At 46.4% G+C, this 20,190-nt stretch overlaps 1 protein-coding gene across 1 annotated transcript in view; it reads left to right on the plus strand.

Moving 5' to 3' along the window:
- SRD5A1 (steroid 5 alpha-reductase 1) overlaps positions 1 to 20,190 on the plus strand; it is a 240,255-nt gene that overhangs the window by 175,565 nt on the left and 44,500 nt on the right. The window contains exon 4 of the mRNA XM_086965281.1: positions 5,848 to 5,998. Within this exon, the coding sequence (XP_086821407.1) occupies positions 5,848 to 5,998 (151 nt within the window). The remainder of the gene's footprint in view (positions 1 to 5,847; positions 5,999 to 20,190) is intronic.

Here is a 20,190-nt window from a genome sequence, read left to right on the forward strand (position 1 = left end):
TAGTTTGCAGAAATGGACACTTAGAAAAAATTTCAAAGAAAAAACAGTCAATGGTTTCCTATGGAAGAAAATTCAAGTTACTGGTAAGTACAGTTAGGATTACTTTTGCGGTTCAGTACTGGGCTAAAATGTACAGTGCTGGCTAATCTCCTGATCACAGGTGAGTATTTGGGAATTCGTTATTTGGCAGATTTTAGATGAATATTTAAAAGTTTCAAAACTCCACACTTAGAAGACATTTCAAGTGAAAACCAGCCAATGTTAACCTATGGAAGGAAAGTGAGTTACCGGCTTTTAGGTAAGTACTCGACTGGTAGAGTTAAGGTTCTGGGCATAGACTCGGGGGTCTCCCAGGGTCAGAAAGGTACAGTTGTTACACCCTCAGTGGCACTGGGGCAGCCGGGTGCAGAGAGAGTTGGCCCAAAGCAATCCAATGGAGGGTAGGGGGCCTTTGGTTGGTGGCTGCAAGCAAGCTGGCCACGCTGCTGTGGGAGCTGAGCTCCTGGTCACTTACTCAGGGCAAGTGGGAAAGTAGAGTATGGTAGTAGTTGTACTTCCAGCGGCACTCGGGCGGCTGGGTGCAGGGTGCTTTTGAGCCATTGGGCGTTCAATGTTATCCAATAGGAAAGTTAAAAAGTGAACAAAAGCTGCAGGCTCGGGGATGGAGATTCTTCATGTGCGACCACCACTTCGTGAGGTAAAATGGGATCTTGGAGAAGAGGTAGGTACCCCAAAGGAGGGCACAGGGGGCCGTGGGGCACCGGTTGCAGGGGTGCCTTTTGGCATCCGGAAATCTTACCCTCAGCTGGTCACGGTTGGAGGGGTCCCTGGTTCTGAGGCTGCAGGTGTCGTCTTGGTCGTCGAGGAGGGTCTTTGGGCACTGGACTTCGGGTCTCAGTCGCCGGGGGGACGTCCTTGTGGTCTTGGATCACTCAGGCACAGGCCGGGCTTGGCGGGTGCAGAGTGGGCTGGATGCGCGGTTCCTGGCTGGCACCAGGGGTATTGCTGTTTGAGCAGAACCACTGCTCGTGGGACTTCCAATCTTTTGGAAGGTTCAAGGCAGGCAGGTCCTCCGGGGTTGTCGAGCTTGCTGTCCGCTGGAGACGCCGAAGTTTTGCAGGAGCAGGTTCAAGGATCAACAAGCCTGTAGGGTTCTGGAGCCAAGTCAGTGGGCTTTTTCCTTTGTTTTAGCAGCTGCACGGCAGGTCTTCTTGTTTCTTGGTCTTCTTGTTGCAATCGAAATCTGAGGAAGGCAGGTTCAGGGTACCCCTAAATACTAAATTATGGGGTGTTACAGGTAGAGCAAGGGCAGGGACCAATGGGTCCCTGTCCTGGGGTGGGTACACCCCCTAGCCTGCTCCTCTCCTGTGGGAGGGGGACAGAAGCCTAGCTGGGATTGGCAGGGCTCCCCATCTTCAAGATGGCCGGAGTCGTGCTTCACCTCGCCTCCCCCACCTGAGGGGTGGGGTTGGCATCAGCTGGCACACCCCCTTTCCTCTCTTGGGTTTTCCTGCCGTTATTCCCGCCAGAGTGGGAGTCAGAACCGGTGGGGGCCAGTTGCTGAGTTTAGCAAGTGGCCTGGAGAAGCTCACAAAGGTGGTATGCTTTTGAAGCTTCCCCTGCCCATCCTGGGGCAGGAGGTTTGGCACCTCGTCCCATGATGTGCATTGTTCCTGGCCCCCCGAGAATGGCAGGTTCTCGCCCCAGGGGTCCAGAAACATGTCTGGTGGTGGCAGCCTCAGGACACTGGGAGTCGGTTAGGTTTCAGGGGGCATCTCTAAGATGCCCTCTGTTGTGCATTTCACATTAAATCCCACACTGGCATCAGTGCGGGTTTAATGTGCTGAGAAGTTTGATATCAAACTTCTCAGTCTTCAGTAAAGCCATCATGGTGCTGTGGATTTCGTAAAGACGACCCCCCAGCACCATATTCTCTTAAATGGCAGCACTGCATTTACAGTGCCCAGGAATGGCCCTGGGTACTCTAGGGGCATAGGGCTCATGCACCTGTGCCCACACCACTGGCATAGTGCACCCAGCTAGAAGGGTGACTGATGGATGCCAGGGCAGTGAGCTTGTGGGCATGGCACACAAGGATGTGTGCCATGTCGACTCTCGGTTTAGTTCTGTACTTAGACACTCAGCCTGCAAAGGCAGTGTGTGGGTGTCAGGGTACAGGGCCCCTAAGGGTGGCACAATAAGTGCTGCAGCCCTTAGGGGTCTTCTCTGGTCACCATGACCTGTGTACCTAGGGTACCATTTACTAGGGACTGACAGGTAGCCAGAGATGCCAATTGGGTTTTAGTTTCGACACAGTTTTAGGGAAGGAACACAGGCCCTGGGCACCTGGTTGGCAGGAGCTCAGGGCACACTCAGTCAAAGCACATCAGCAATTCAGCAAAAAGTGGTGGGCATACCAATGCAAAAAAGATGGCACTTTCTCACAGTGTCTTGATATGAATCTTGTCCCACGACGAATCTAGGGACCCACCTATAGGTAAGCACTTAAGTACTATAAGGAAAGGGTTGGGACGATTCACTGTTCTCTCCCAGTGGAGGGGTTGGACAGTGGGGAGGATACTCACATGTCCATTTTCCAGTTTCGCTCCAGAGCAGGAGCCAATGGCACCCTGAGCTGGTTTGAACTGGACTATGTAAGGAGGGCCACAAATGCCCCTCAAGCAGACTCAATGGTGCTGGTAGGTGCTGATACCCGGCCCCAATACACTAAACCCTGTCTGGGAGGTGGTCACACCTCCCTGCGACAGAATACCTATTGTTCTGCCTTCCCCTGTTAGAGCTTGGCTCAGCAGCAGGAGGGCAGAATCTTGTCTCTGGTCGGCAGCAGCCATGTTGTGCTGCCTGGGTCTAGAATACTAGTCCTGGGAGAAGTGAGGGCTTCCCGGAGGAACTTTACAGTGAATGGAATCGTACCTCACACACCTTTTACAGTGTGGGGGTATGATTCCAACATGTTTGATACCAATGGCCATTAGAGATGGTCATCGCGTAATGACGCATGACCACTCTATGTATTGTATGGGCTGATGCACTTACAACCTGGGAGAATGGACTCCGAAGGTTGTAGGGGTGTCTTGCTCATGCAGGAACACCCCCACACTTAGAACGGAGTACCCTGACTTCAGGATTGAAAGGCCTGCCTCAGGGGTGACTTATAGGTTTTAAGTGCAGTGACCTCAGATATAGGGAAACCTATATCTGTTGCAAGTGGTGCTAGCACCAGATTACACAGGCTGCAATGGCAGCCCTGTAATTACAGTTTGAGTGGTCTACCATGGGTGGCATAATAAGAGCTTCAGCCCATGGGAAACCTCTGGTGTACCTAAGCCCTGTGTCCCTCAGTACCATATACTAGGGACTTATAAGAGTACACCAGTATCCCATCTGGGATGTACCGAAGTACCCACCATAACCAATTTAGGGGAGAAATCAGAGACTGGGGTCCTGATTTGCCGGATCCCAGTCAGACTAGTCAGAAACAGCATAGCACCAAGCAAAACGCAGATTCTACTTTCCTACACCTATATACTAGCCTCTGGTTGGATGTAGATTGCCAAAATCCAGCGTTTAACTGCATGCGCGCTAGCAGGTTTTCCTGCTGTGCGCTGAGATTTGAAAATCGTGGCTTTTGTGACAAAGCCAGCTTGTCATGCGCGCAGCGCAGGTAACGCCCATGACGAGCTGGCTTTGTCATCTGCATCGAAGGGGTTAAACTTCGTGCCTAGGCCCACTTTCTCCAGAATGGCCTTGAGGAATCCCCAACCGATTCTGTCAAACATGATCTCCGCGTCAAGGTACACCAGTAGAACTGGGATTTGTTTCTGCCCTGCATTTCTCCACAATGTCGGCTACTTTTCTTATGTTGCCTATTTGTCTATTACAAACCTCACTTGGTCTGGTTCGGTGAGGAACAGGAGGACCTTGTTGAGGCGTGCTGCCAAAATTTTGGTAAAGATGTTTGTGTCCATATTTAATAGTGCTATGGATCTTTATGATTTGCAATCTGTAGTAGGTGTTCCTGGTCTAGAATCACTACCACATCAGCCTCCCTCATTTTCAGGCTCACTATTCCTTTTTCCTGGAACTAGTTGTATAGCTCTGCGAAGAATCCTGCCAGCAACGCAGAGTGTATGCTCTTGATTGTGTTTTTAGATGGGTACATAGAGGTTCACATATTCAGAAATCCCAGATAGTTTGCTGTGGGAGAGAGCTTTGGAAATAAAAAAAGGAACCTTTTCAAATGATCTCCTGTTTTTGGGAGGTACTAAGGAGGTTGATTGGAAGAGAAAGACAAAAATACTCCTCTCGCCTTGTATTATTGTGTGTTACAGGAAAACGTGGAAAGTGCTTGGAGTTTTCCCAACAGATGTTCTCTCCTGCTGTCCCACTTTGGCAAAATTATCTTAACCTTCAGATGTACATTGGGCAAAGTTTACTTTTCTCTTGAAACTGTAATGTGCCGATCTTAAACTGCACTTTTTTCTACTGTTAAAAAATGGGACTTCAAGAAACAGGTTCCACCCTATTTCCCAGTTTGCGAAGCTGCTTTTATTGCTACCATTTGCAAATGCATTTATTTTTAACATTTGAACAAGCAGACTCTGGTTCTAAATCGGAGTTTGGCATCCTACCAAAAACCTGCAGTTGTCTACAAATACCAGTATCACCATCACCATCTTATTCTAGTTACGATATTCAAATTAACTTAACTGTGCACTGCCTAGAAATATCCTAATAACCTAGTGCTTTCCCCACCTCCACGTCACGTTCTGGGTACTCTAAGGCAGACGTATTAAGCTATTTTAATGTTGAATCCTATGGTAGGAGTCTGTAAACTCCCACGGACTACTAACATTGGATTCCAAATGATTACCGAGTCACAATTGGGAAGGGGTGTGTTGTGGGTGACCCTTCCAACTTCTGACGACATATGTATTGATGGTTTGCATCATGAATTCCAGCTGCAGACCTTTGGAAAGTTACTAATTCTTAAGTTGGACTGGTAGCCTATTCGCAAAAAGGAAATGGTGTCCTTTGGACCCTTCCACTTTGTGATAGAGGGTAAAAGGTTCAGGTAGAATAGTCATTCGTCAAGGAGACCGCTGCCAACCTCAATGCAACTTTAAAAAAATCTAATTTTTTTTAAAGCAGCCCTGTTTCATTGACGGCGATTGTTTTTCTTTTTTTTAAAGTTTACTTTATTTAAAAACAATTACAGGCATGGTGGCCATTGCAGACCCCATTCCTTAAATTTAGACCAATAGCATGGAGTTGCAATTAGTGACCTACCTACTGCCTATTAATTAGGTAGATCGCAATGTGACACAGTCCCAACGCCTATTTTGCGAACCGACCTATTAGTACATAAAGGACTTGTTGCACATTGCGACCACTGCTTTCCGACCTGCATATCTGGCCGATGGCTTCAGTAGCACCCCTGGACTGTACCATGTATTGCACATCAACAAGCTTGAACTGCTTCTCTGAAATGAAAACGTTCCACGTTGAGAGATCCCAAAACAAGCTCTAACTCCTCAAATAAAGTCTCGCGTTTTCTCTCACTCCTTTTACCCTTTAGTCCTCCTCGCCTTGTCATCATTTCGATTAATGCACGCAGCTGTCTCATTAGTCTGAACATTGCTTTCATTTACGAGCTAAAGCTTTTGTATTTTTCCGTTTTTATTCCACTGTAATTATTGAAATATATGTAACATATACTTGGGCAAAACTTTCAGAGTGAATCATCTGGAAAAGAAAAATGACATGTATGCGAGCTTCTTTGTATAATCATGTATGTTAATTACAACACGTTTTTATTCCGTCTAGGAGGGTTATTCGAATATGTTTCTGGAGCCAATTTTTTGGGGGAGATCATCGAGTGGTCTGGATTTGCTCTTGCTGGCTGGTCCACTCAAAGCGCTGCTTTTGCCTTGTTTACTTTCTTGGTGCTGAGTTCAAGGGCGCAACAACATCATCGGTAAGCATGTACCAATACCCCCACTTCCAGTCAGGAGCTCTTAATGTATGACATTTTCCTCAACCGCCGTTTGCCTAACAACATTTGCATTTTCTTGGAAGCTTGTAAGGAGTGAATGCGACAGTTAGGCCTCGTTGTAAATAGGGCGTTTATCAGTCCCACATACAGGAAATGAACATCGACTGCTAATAGCATCGATCTGTTAAAGTGAAAGGTCAAGTGAGAGTCTCTAGATACGTGATGAATGGTGTGGTACGTGCTTTGGATATCCGGGCTCGACATGAAATATGAAAAATATTCTGTATTTGGCAGCTGCGCCGGTTCCGGACATTTTTGCTGACCAGGGCAAAAGCTCCAAAGTACTCCTCATTGCATTGCAGCACGTGTGCGCACACCCAATCAATCAATCAAGGAATTTGTAGAGCACGCTACTCACCCGTAAGGGTCTCAAGGCGCTGGGGGAGGGTGGGGGTCGCTACTGCTCGAACAGCCAGGTCTTGAGTTGTTTCCTGAAGGCGAAATGGTCCTGGGTCAGCCGGAGGTGGGTGGGGAGGGAGTTCCTTGTCTTGGCTGCCAGATAGGAGAAGGATCTTCCGGCGGTGGCTTTGCGAATTCGTGGGGCGAGGGCGAGGCCGGCGGAGCGGAGCTGGCGGGTTGGTGTGTAGAATGCTAGTCGGTTGTTGAGGTACCTGGGGCCCGCGTTGTGGAGAGCTTTGTGTGCGTGGGTGAGGAGTCGGAATGTGATTCTTTTGCTGACGGGGAGCCATTGCAGATCTTTCAGATGGGCAGAGATGTGTTTGTGGCGGGGGAGGTCCAGGATGAGTCTTGCCCGAGGCGTTCTGTATGCGCTGTAGTCTTTTCTGGAGCTTGGCTGTGGTTCCGGCGTAGAGGGTGTTTCCGAAGTCCAGGCGGCTGGTGACAAGGGCCTGGGTGACCGTCTTCCTGGTTGCGGTGGGGATCCATCGGAAGATTTTTCGGAGCATGCGCAGGGTGTTGAAGCAGGATGCTGAGACGGCGTTGACTTGCTTGGTCATCGTGAGGGAGGAGTCCAGGATGAAGCCCAGGTTGCGTGCGTGGTCTGTGGGTGTGGGGGCGGTGCCCAGGGCGGGTGGCCACCAAGAGTCGTCCCAGGCAGAGGGGTATGGTCCCATGATGAGGACTTCCATTTTGTCTGAGTTCAGTTTCAGACGGTTGAGCTTCATCCATTCCGCGACATCTCTCATCCCTTCCTGGAGGCTGGTTCTGGCGGTGTTTGGGTCGATGGTGAGGGAGAGGATCAGCTGTGTGTCGTCGGCGTAGGAGATGATGTTGAGGTTGTGTTTGCTTGCGATAGTTGTGAGGGGGCTCATGTAGACATTGAAGAGGGTGGGGCTGAGCGAGGATCCTTGTGGGACGCCGCAGATGACTTCGGTAGCCGCGGACAGGAACGGGGGGAGGCGGACTCTCTGGGTTCTTCCGGCGAGGAACGAGATGATCCACTCCTGGGCCGCGCCTTGGATTCCGGTGAGGCTGAAGCGTTGTATCAGGGTGTGGTGGCATACCATGTCGGAGGCTGCTGAGAGATCCAGGAGGATGAGGGCGGTGGTTTCCCCGTTGTCGAGCATTGACCTGATGTCGTCGGTAGCTGCGATGAGGGCGGTCTCTGTGTTGTGGTTTGTTCGTGCGAGTGAGTCGCAGAGGTCTTGCGAGGGTGTAATGTCGTTGTTGCAGGCGCTGGTGTTGGAGAGCTCTGTGACGATGCTGAAGAGTTCCTTGCTATTGTGGGTGTGGGTGATCTCCCTCCAAGACCACACAGATTTTACACCACAAGCGTTAGTTATAACACATTTTGCAAAGGTTCATGCGCACTCAATAGGTTTTTACCAGATAGCATAACCTCCTCCAGCAATAGCTGTGGATGCAATTGACATGGAACCATAAAGAGAGGGCGTTCGTTAAGAGGTGATAAGCAAACTATTGGGATATGATAAAAACAGATGCAGTGTGATCATGTAAGGCTTCTTTTAGTGCTGTTGAGCAGCCTCCTAACTGCTTCAGCAATACAGAAAGGCATCAAATACATTCAATAGCATCGCCCCTGTTAACGATCAAAGATCAACTAGACGTTATATTCCCCTAGTCCTAGTGTACATTGTACATACGTCTTTCGTGTGCAAATCAATAACTAATAGTACAAATTAGTCCAAGTGTAAACATTTGAAAATAAATCCGATGTTCCCATGGTTAGCACATTTAAAGCATGTCACTCAAGTACATAAAATGTTCTATCTGTATTTTAAAGTGGTAATGTTTTGGTGTAGTGAGGTTGAGGGACACCTGTGTATCCCATTCGCAGCCGTTAACCATGTTAATCACCCAACATCTTTACATTTTCATTTGGAACTGGGCACCCCTTAGCTTCTACCGCTCCAGGCAAATGTCTGGATAACCATTATTGAAGGATTGGTTCTAGTGAACTACGCCCTTTGCGAGTTTACAAAATAAAAGCAGCTCAGTGTGTTAATATGTTGAAAAACCCTGACCCATGTTTAATCAGGTCCTCCCTATCTTTACTATATTTCGTTCGACGTAGGGACAGCTGCCATATATGCAAGTAATTTAGGGGTCGAAGACGCAACCCCGGCTTGCTCACTGCGACCCCTGACACTACCTTTGCGACCCCTGGTCTTAAAAGTAGCAAAACCAGTGCACAGAAGACAAGGACTGCTTCGCTCTTATTGTTTTGAGTTCATTTTTTATTACACTAACATCGAATGATTGTACATTATTCACCTTTAGTGTAAAAATAAGATTAAAAAAGATAGAGTATCACTTAAGTAAAATATTTTTTTCAATGCATGTTGTGTGCTTACTTGCAGGTGAGAATGTGTTTGTGTGAGAGGGTGTGTTTATGTGCTAGCGTGTGTGTGAGTGAGAGTGGCAATCCGTGATAGGAATGGCAATAAATGAGATTAAATGTCAGTAAGCGAGTATGAGTGAGAATGATAGAGTGAGAATATGAGTGAGTGCAAGTCAGTGTGAGTAGCTGTGAGTTAATCGGTGTAAGAATGAGTGACAATGTGTGAGTGAGTGCAAGACTGAGAATGAATGAGTCCAAGTGAGTGAGAATGGTTGAGTACGAATGAGTTGATGATGAGTATGAGTTAGTAAACATAAATTAGCATCAACGAGAATGTGGTATGCTTGTGAGTCTTCATATTGCTCTTGCAAAATACCCGTATTGGCATATCTGAGACAATTATTAACAGACTGGGACCTGGCATACTAGAGATAATACTTGATAAATTTGAAATCCATGGCAAAAGGCTGGCACAGGCACACTGGACGTTATTCTTGGTATGGGACACCCATGGCAAAATGCTTGCGCTAGAGTGCTGGATGGGATTCTTGACATAAAAGAACACATCTGTGGCATATAGGACAGGGACAAACATGACAAAATACTGGCCATATCATCCTAGAGGTAAACTTTTATATAAGGGTCACCCATGGTACATGGTTAACATTAATATCAATTTTCCAGGACTGGCATATTCTATATCATTGTTGGCATAAAGGGCACCCGTGGCTTATACTTGCCCCGGCACATTAGAGGTTATTTTTTGCATATGGAGGTACTCGTAACAGATTTAGAAAAGACGGGGTCAACTCCTGTGAAGTGAATCTGAATCTGAATCTTTATTATACAGTTAATAAAAACCGTAATGTACAAACATAGCAATGCATGTTAAAATACAATTTTAAAATTTATAAAATCATGATCAGATTCTTAATGTTTCTGCAGTGCGGTTAAAATAATAACAAACTTCCCAGCTCCTACTAGGGCCTGGGCTGAATTGTTGCTAAAACACAAAGTCGATGCTTCCCTACAGTGTCTCAGTGATTGTTCCCGAAAGACAGGGATCAGTAGGGGGGGTCGATCCGTAGCAAAGAATGGGCAGCAGCAAAGCAGGTGGAGCCAGGACTCATGTATGTAATTGCAAAACCTGCAAATGGGGTGCTCATTCCACCAAGCCCACTGTAGGTAAAAGTCAAAGATTGGTAGGGCTAGCAGCCTCATGTGTAATATTTTGTTGCGAGTCTGGGGGTTGAGGGAGTAGTTAAAGAATAGTTGAGGTTTCCCCTTGATATATGATTCATTCAAGGCGGTAAAAAGTTCGTTTTTAGATAGCCCGGCAACATCAGTCTGAAATGAAACTAAAATGGTTTGTTTTGTTATTGTTTTTTTCCACGTTGACAGAGGGATAGTTGGATTAGTGAGAGAGGTAGGTTCGATCTTTAATGTGGAGATAGCGAGGTGCAGCTGTTTATGCCAAAGGGAGTGTTCGTCCTTAAATGCAGCTTGTAGTTGCTCTTTCAGGGATTGTCCTGGTGCTCGTAAGGTGTGTATGTAGTATTTGATTAGGTCTCCCAGGCATTAGAGGTTTGCTCGTGTCAGGCCCAGCTCGAGCCTCAACCTCGACCTCCTCGCGTGCTGCGGAATGGAGAAGATTTTCTTGTAAGCTTTGATTTGTAGGTTTTCCAGAAATACGTCCATTTTCCCGGGAAAGGCCAAGTGGCCGTAGGTCACTGCAGGTAGTAGTTTGGCCCGTAACACCCTTAGGATTGGTTCGGCTGAAGGGCTGTGCAAGTGACGATTCAAACGCCTCAGGCTGTGAATGATCCCCATACCCTTAGGCCTTAAGTATCTAAGGTGTGCTGCTTGGTTTGCCCTAGCGTTGAACCAAACTCCTAGGTAATTGTAGCTGGTACAGGTAGCTATTTGTGATCCCCCTGTTCTCCAGATAAGATTTTTCTTTTTGTAGCTCCCAAAAATCAAAATTTTGATTTTGAATTTGTTCATCACAAGATAGTTCTTTGTATTATATTTGTTGAGAGCAGTGAGCGATCTTTGCAATCCTATTTTCGTATGGTCCACGATGATGATGTCGTCGGCATATTGCATTGTCTGTAGGCGCAGCCCGCCCAGTTTTGGGGCAGCCAGGTCTGCGTCTGCCAGTTCCTTTGGTAAATCAGCGGTGTAAAGGTTGAATAGTAGCGGGGCAAGTACACAGCCTTGTTTTAGGCCGTTTTCGGTTGTAATTTTTTGGGATAATGTTTGTGTGCTAGTTTTAATCCTGACCCAGGTATTGTGGTGCAAGGATATCAAGGCTGAGAGAAGAGGAGGTTGTATTCCCCAGGAATTTAGTTTGTTCCACAGCGTCCCTCGGTTGACTCTGTCGAAGGCTGCGCTGTAGTCCACGAAGCAGCAGAATAAAGGTAGCTGGTCAGCCAGGGTAGCTTTCCGCGACAAATAGGACAGTGCTATTATGTTGTCCATTGTGGAGCAGCCTGCTCTAAAGCCTGACTGGGAGTGAGGCAGGATGTCATTTTCGCTGGCCCAGTTTTCTAGTTCCGCCAGTAAAACCCAGGCGTATGCTTTGGCTTCAATGTCCAGCAAGGCTATTAGTCTGTAATTGGCCGGATTTGAGAAGTTGCCCTTTTCTGTGGATTGGATGTAGAATTGAGCCCTGCCAGGAAGGTGGAATTTTGGCTGTGAGAAAAGCATTTGCAAAAAGGGGTGAAAGGACTTCTACCCAGAACTGCCGGAATTTTTTGAAGACTGCTGCAGGTATTCCGTTTGGCCCTGGTGCTCCATCGTTCTTCATGCGGCTGATGATCTTACTTACTACGTTTTCAGGTAAGGCCAAACCAGGGGTATTTCCGTTGAGTGGGGCTAGGGGCGTAGGGGTAGATGAGCTCTCCCGTGCCCCGCCATTATAAAGTTGATTAATGTGCTCCAGCCATACGTTTTCAGGAACTCCGTTTTCTCCGGTGTGGCCGTTGTTACTGAGCTGCTTGATATACCTCCAGAATTGGGCCGGATTTCTTTCCTTTAAGAGGAAGAACATTTTTAGCCAGGCTTCCTCTATACGTTTGTTCCGTTGGGCCCATGCGCGTTTCTTGCGAGCTGCTCTGTGTAGCCCTTTTGTGGTTTGCTGGGCAGCTCTTTCTGCTTTTTTCCTATTATTTAGGCCGTGAAGTGCCCTTTCATAGACCATGGCTTTTTAGAAGATTTATATGAAACATTTCCTTTAAATTTGACTATTTGACCAATTTTTTTTCAAAATTGTCTTATGAACAGAATCCCTCACCCCCAACCCCATTGAAAAGAGCTCTGGTTCATTCGCTTTGCTCAGTACAATTTAGGGCAAGCACCCTAATATATGTGGATCCAAAAGAAACAGTTGTGTTGTAGTTTTATATTAATCACACATAATGTAACTTCAGTGATGTCCATTATTATGTCATCCGGGTTATGGTAAAGGCACATCACTTCCTGGGAAGATTCAGGGTCAAAGGTCATATGTCACTTCCTAAAACATTAATAAGCTCAAAGGGTGTGTGATGTAACTTCCGCTTCCCCAGGCATTTTCATGAATTGACGTCCATGGTGCTACCATGCTTGATATGAGTTTCAATCACCTAACCTAGGAGGAGGTATGGATTTTGTTTGAGGGTGAGTGGGTATTTAAGCTACAGGAGTCAGATGCTTACAAGTCCCATATTTTTTTTATATATAGCTCAAACTTGACCCGAATGTATCGGAGCACTTTGTATTAGTACAAGTTGCGTAACAGACATACATATTCATTTTGTTTGGCACAGAGAGATTGAGTGATTTTCCCCAGAATCACAGGATGTTGAACGCCCATGCTGAAACTCGAACCTGATTCCCCAGCTTCGAGATAGACTGCTCTAGCCATTAGGTCACATAACTTGGCCTGGCACATTTATGGTATAACACTGATAAGAAAAACTAAGCGAGAAAGAAACATCTATGTTCAATTACAGCAGAATAGAAATCTCTCTAAAGAAAATTCCCTACCCGTTCCACCTACTACTTTCTCAGCCCAACTCTCAGGGATGAGTGAATGACAACAGGAAATTATATTTTGTCCTTCACAATACATTGAATGAATTACTCTCATTTTCTTTTGCTTTGTAATTAGAACACTGCTTAGCGGTACTATTATTGTTTCTTTCAAATATTATTCCTTTTATTATCAGGATGATTATTGATAGACCTGGCACCATTAGTGTGGGTCTCCCTTCCATTTTTGCTGTTGCTTAATTTATTTTCGCTGGTATTAGATGCTTTGGGCACTGTGCCACTGCTGTCCAGTGCCACAGTGCAAGTGTTCCCTATTGTAAATTGATGTATTAATCAGTGGTTCCATGTTTGGCTATTTGGTTTACTTGTCAGACCCTAATCTAGTGCACTGACTGTGCCCAGGGCGTGTAAATCCAAATGCTGCTGGTGGGCTTGCAGCACTGGTTGTGCCACCCACAGAAGCAGTCTTGTAAAATGTGTCTAAGGTCTGCCATTGCAGAACCTGCGTGCAGTCTGGTACTGTCAAGCTGACTGGGCAAGTGCACCCACTTACCCATCCGTGAACCTTCCAGTTTCTTCATATCAGTCACCCCTATGATAGGCCCAAGGGCAGGGTGCATTGTAAATATAAGGTAGGATAAGCCCTGGTGTGTGGGGCATGTTCTAATAGTGAATTACAGCCATTTTCGTGTTTCACTATTGCAAGGCTACCTGTTCTCCATAGGCCAGAATGGACTGTTAGAATTATTACATTGTATAATCCTAACTGACTCAGAGAAAATAGTAGAAATTCGAGTTTAGTATGCCTGGGCTCAGAATGATAACATGCATCTTTTAGTGAAGTTGGTTTTAACATTCTGTGTTTGCAAATACCACTTTTAGAAAGTAGGTATTTGTTTGCTTAACCTTTCAAGCCTGCCTCAGCTAAGGTTGTGTATTCCTTGTCTGGTTTTGTGAGTGACAGGGCTGGGGGATTCCAAGAGACAGGATGAGTCAGCCCAGTGGTGAATAGAGAGATCTGCATCTAGATGGGAGGGAGGAGTTACACCTAAACCTTGAATAGGGCTGTTCTTGCCTTCCACAATGCTGGCTCCACCTCCTGGGGTGCGGCTGATGTCTCTGCCCTGCACACTGAAAGAAGAGAAGGAGTCCTGTAAACAAAGTGCTCCAGGGCTGTACTTGCCTTCCACAATGCTGGCTACACCTCCTGTGGGGCGTCTGATGATCCTGCCCTGCAATGTGAAAGGAAAGGAGAAGTCTGGTAAACAGAGTGCTTCAGAACTGGCTTGGACTGGGCAAAGGCCCCTCTCCCCTCAGAGAACAAAGGATTTTGGGGTATAAGTATTGGGACCCTCATCCCAAGAAATTAGAGCACTTTGGACTACAAGAAGAAACCTTTACTGAGGAGAGGAACCTGAAAAACTGAGGAGAGATTATTCCCAAGCTGAAGTGCTGCTTGGGGGATTGGCCTGCAGTGGTTGCCTTACGGCCAAAGGAAGGAGAAAGGAACTTTGTGTACTTTACTTTCAACTTGTGAAGGATCTCCAAGGGCTTGGAAAAGAGCTTGCCTCCTGCTGAAGTTTCAGGGATAACAGACTTCCCCCCCCCAGCTCCCCAGAGTTCTTGTGGAAGTGCCTGCTGCAGTTTTGGGCTTTCTGAGGAACTGCGTGTCGCAAGGAGCTGGTAGCGCGACGCAACGAGATTGCAGCGTGTCACTGGGCTTGCCGTCGCACTTCTGAGCAAGGATGTCGCCGCTGGAAATGTCGCATTGCATCGCATCGCATCGAGGAAGGTGCCTCGCATCCCCGAGAAGCGTGCCGCCGTCGGAGCTGCTGCCATCGCATTTCTGAACAAGGATGTCGACGCTGTAGTTGTCGCATTGGGCGGAAGCTTCATGCATCGTAAGAGAAGTGTCGCAGTTGGAGGTGTTACCGTCGCACTTTTGAACAAGGGCATTGCCGCTGCAGTCCCAGCATCGAACCGAGAACTTCCTGCATCCCCGGAGAAGCTTGCCGCATCTGGAAGAACTTCACGTCTTTATTTCTGTGCACCTGAACTTTGCCACATTTCCCTCGCTGCAACATTGCTTGTTGTGGAAGCGCAATGCTCCTAAGGTACATTGACACAAAGTGTTGCAGCTTAAGAACTGAACTAAACTAAGCTAAATCTAACATCTTAACGTAACAGTATTGTGTATTTCTGTCGTTTATGGTCTTGTGGTAACTCTATATAAAGTATACTTATTTTCAATATAAAACCTTGTGTGGTGTCCATTTGTAGTGTTGTCACTGGGTTACTGTATGTGGTCACAAATGCTTTACACACTGCCTCTGAGATAAGCCTGTCTGCTCGTGCCAAGCTACCAAGGGGGTCAGCAGGGGTTGTTTTAGGAGTGTAATCCCCTTATCCTGACTAGAGGCAAGGGTCCCTATTTGTCACAAGTACCTACCTGTGCCAACTAGAGTCCCACAAATCTAACAATTATGATTACTTTTATTATTATTAGGTCATGGCTTGAAGCTGATGGAGCTCAACATATTCTTGTGAGGTGCTGGCCAGACATCTTGTAGGTATCAGAATCCTTCTGAGCCTTCCCATCGCTGTTGATAACTGAGTGTTGGCCCTCTCCTTAGATACTGCAGGGTCCACTTGACACATTGAGATATACTGCTGAGGAGCAGAAGTCAGTGAATAGGCACCAGACTACAGTGTCTACCTGACTGCATGATGACAAGGTGGCGCCATGACCCGGGCGGCTGGGAACACCTTGTGCCTTGTAGAGGTCAGATCAGTGTTTAATTTGTCCGCTGGTTCCACGTGGGGCTCACTGCCACTCATTTTTGGGGACCAGCACTTATTTTGACTCCTCAGACTTTGACCATGAGCTAGAGAGAGAAAAAGGCAAAAGAAAGAAAGGAGCAGGAAGAGAGTCTGAAAAACAGTGGCATGGTAATAAAGGAGGAGTGAAAAACAATCTACAAGAGTGAAATGAAGGGGCAGAGAGTTTATTGTGATGGAAGAATGAGAAATTAGATGGAAATAAGACTATTCAGCATCCCTGGCATTTGGCAGCACCAGCTGTTGGTTCTTGGAAAAAACTACAGGTGCCGGCACTTATAATTTTACAAATTAAGAACTGTGTTGGACTGCTACTCGGAAAATACAAGGGTTCCAGAGGGCAGCAGCTGGTGCATCATCAGATATTGTGTTACTAAGGTGGTAATTGGAAGGAGCTGCACTCAGGACGGCAGGGGGCAAGCCCAGAAGGAATTTTGGGAAAGTTTGGCAGGCCTGCCAGCCCCCTCTCTGAACAACCTCTTTGCATGCCTGACAGTGATATAGCCTGAAGAACGCATCACCATTGTGCGCCCCACGCTGAAGTGGCTGCGAAGGGAAATAGTGGACTTCTGTTGGCCAGAAAACGCGGAGGGAAGCAGAGGGTGCTGCCATGAAGTTGTTCCACTCGACAGGATGACTCTGTTGAACTGCCTGGTGGGCCACAACCTCTTACTTTGTCCCCAATTTCCCCATAAGTTCCAAAACGTGTTGGTTGGCACATAACCAGCAGTACCCTAAAGAGCATGAAAAATCTCTTTGGGTGGGGCACAGAGGAGCACCATCTAACCTGAAGCACTGACACCGGAAGACACAGATATAGAAGTACTTGACAAAGATTATCTTCCAAACTCCTGCTGATAAGCACAATCATTCACAGGGCAAATGTACCAAGAGTAACTGAGAAGCTGAAACAGAGCAGCACAGTATGTAATCAGACCACAGGGGCTTGATAGGTTCTACACATGTGGAAACATGGCATGGTTTAACAAATGACGCAGACCCAAAACAACCCAGTAACCAAAGCATCAGAATGGGAACTGCAGAACATTTAGATTCTTCATACAGTGAGAAGAAGGAACTGAGCAAGCATCCCCGGTCAAATATGCTGCCTTGCTTCATCTTCACACCCCATGTCACTGAAACAAATCACAGAAAGACAGATTGGAAGAAAGGGCTCCAATAAAAGACCTGGTAACCCAAGTGGCTGACATATAGGAAGAATACTCCTCCGTAGATAACTGTATCCTACAAGCCAGCAGAGAAACAGTTGAACACACGATTGATACGATTGCCCTAGGGTCTCCTGAGTATAGATCAATATAAATCATCTGGCAGGGCCAGAGTCACAGAATTCATGTTTGCTGAAATGCCGCAGAATTGGACGAAAGAGTGACATTGTTTTGTTCCAGAACAAAAATTAAGAACAGTGATCAGGAAGAACCAAAATCGGAATCATTATCCTACTTGAAAGTTCTTTGTAGTTGAAAGAACATAGTCTAGGCTCCCTGCCGCCTCCTAGGGGTTTCCTGTTGCCAAACTACACTGCAGTTCAAGAGAAGTACTTCCCTCAACGACAAACATTAAGGAGGGCTATTGGGCCTCAAGTGCAACTGCATGCTCCCAGCTAATCTGAAAATCTTTTCAAAAGAAATGTGTAGTTCTGCTATCAAAAGTGGCCCAGAGACTGGGCAGAAGTACTGGTGGCAGAACATTGTGCCTTGAAGTCCAACAATACCATTAACTATACTGCCCACAGAACCATTGGAACTACAGAAAGTCAAAAATGATTACTTGGAAAAGTTGTGTTAACATTGTGCAATGCTAGTTTTATATTTCACCCTGGGAGGGAGTTTGTTAAATGATTTTCAAACCTGGTCATGTTTCACAAACTGCAACAAAGGAGAGGGCAGATATGATAACCAGGGGTGGGTGTAACTTAAACTCCGTGGAGGTATATAAATATTCAGCGAGATTCCGTAGAGTTCCGCTAACGGATGGAAATATGCATGTTGCAACGCAATTCAGCACCAGTAGTGCGAGCAGAGTTGAAAAATCGGCACAAATGGCATCATGCAATGCACAAGAACGCGCAGACATTCCAGTTGCTGCAAGCAGCTCCAAGTCTACTAAGAAGCAGCCCTCTCACTGTGACTGCATGCACCAGATGGCAGTAAGGGGCGCCAAATCGTGCTTGCATTTCTGGAGGCCCGAGGGGAAAGAATTCTACCATAAGGTAATTGCCAGAATTTGACCGGAAATCGAGTTACCAATCCCGCGAGTGGAAAGAAACATTCCTAACACCCCCAATGATAACACATAGGGTCCAAACTACGCCCCACCAGTCAGATCTGTAGGTCACCCCAAAGTCATAGGCCAGGTGATAACATACACTACATTAATCAAGCAAGAAATAGCCACTCCCAAATTACATACAGAAAGTACAATAGCTAGACACTCGGGGCCTAAGCACAAATTCCATTTTGTAGTATGTTTAGTAATACTACAATAGCACTGCTAAACATACTACAAAGTGCTATTTACAAACCTACATACTGAGGTTTTGCCTCTACTTTCGTTCAATCCACTGATAAAAGGCAAAATTTCAGTAGGCGCCATTGACTGTAGAAAAATATTTCAGTGCACTAATTTGGGAATACTTCTTCTCTGTCATGAGGGAAGACTAAGGCAGAAACAACTGTGGCACCGTGTTCTTTAGGAAGGAATGCTTTTTAGGAGTGTCCATGGTCAGCAGATACATTCTAATGGATACATCTTCTTGCAGATTCCTCACCTATAATACTCCTTCCAGGCTGGTTTGAAATATTTTCCTAGCATTGATTTCCTAGTGTCACCAAGGTGCCACATGGGTCCAGCCGCGACTCCACCTTGAATATGAGGTTCACCAAGGTATATTAAGTGCCAATTTGCAATTGGTACTGTGACAGTTGCTGAAATTCATTCCCCATCGATGCATGCAGAGAGAAATCGAGAAAGCCACAACAGCAACAAATACAGCACATAATATGTTTATATACCATAGGATCCTATTAATCCCAGCATTAGCTAATGGGGAGGAAGAAATGTGGTGAGGGATTTGTTGGAAGATTATAAAGACAGTTTAGCAGACAGGGTACTCTGTTGCAAATGCAATGAAGTATCCTGTCCACCAAACTCTTAGTATGCCTGCCTCATTTCGAGTTGGGTGGACCATAAGTATTCTGTCGCCAGAGTCCTGTTGCCTCCATCAACAAAATACTTTCTCTGATGACCCAATGGAGTATGGGTAGTCAGAGGAAGGACTTTACACTGCCCACTCTATTTAGGGTGGACTGTAAAGTGTGTTTTTCCTGTGCGTCACCACAAGAAAAAATCTTGCAGTGGGAGACAGAAAAATCAATAATATCCCCACACCCTGAAAGAAAACTCCCAGTGTGTGGGGGCCATTCGTTTTTTGTTCTTCAAAAACAAACTCCTGCTTTGAGAGTTTGGTTTAAAAAAACAAAAAAAACTTTAAATAGTTTGACACCCAACCATCATGGCTGGTTGTCCCATCCAAAAAAACACAAAAGATGATGGAAGGAATGCTTTCAATTTGTCAAACCACTGACAATATCTCAGTGTAGCATCACAACCCATTGTTCTTTTGCTCACCATGCCACCTCAGTTTGGATCAAGCCGTTTGCAAATCAGTCTTGACCATTCTCCTCATTGGAACAATCCAGCCCGAACTACCAAACCAGGTCCTCCTTGTGAGAAAGTGTCACCTTTCAGACATGGTATGCCCCCACTTTTTGCTGAATTGCTGATGTACTTTGACTGAGTGTGCCCTGGGCTCCTGCCAATCAGGTACCCACGGCATGTGTTCCTTCCCTAAAACTGTATTGAAACCTTAACCCAATTGGCATCTCTGGCCACTTGTCAGCCCCTGGTAAATGGTACCCAGGGCACTGTGAGCAGAGAAGGCCCCTAAGGGCTGCAGCACTTATTGTGCCACCCTTAGAGGCCCTGTACCCTGTCACACACACACTGCCTTTGCAGGCTGAGTGTCTTGGTGCAGAACAAAACAAAGAGTCGACATGGCACACATCCCTGTGTGCCATGCCCTCAACACACTGCCCTGGCATACCTCAGTCACCCCTCTAGCTGTGTTCCCCAATGCCAGTGGTGTGGGTACAAGGGCATGAGCCCTGTACCCCTACAGTACCCATTTCCATCCCTGGGCACTGTAAGTGCAGTGCTGCCATTTAGAGTAAATTTTGCTGGGAGGTCGTCAACACGAACTCCACAGCAACCATGATGGCTACACTGAAGACTGAGAAGTTTGGTATCAATCTTCTCAGCACCTTAAATCCACACTGATGCCAGTATGGGATTTAAGGTAAAATGCAAGACAGAGGGCAACTTAGAGTTGCCCCCTGAAACTAACCCCCAACTTGTGTCCTGACTGAGAGGCTGCTTAGGCTTTCACCCAGCAGACATG

This window comes from Lissotriton vulgaris, chromosome 4_1 (genome assembly GCF_964263255.1).
Source record: "Lissotriton vulgaris chromosome 4_1, aLisVul1.2, whole genome shotgun sequence".
NCBI classification, from domain to species: Eukaryota; Metazoa; Chordata; class Amphibia; order Caudata; family Salamandridae; genus Lissotriton; species Lissotriton vulgaris.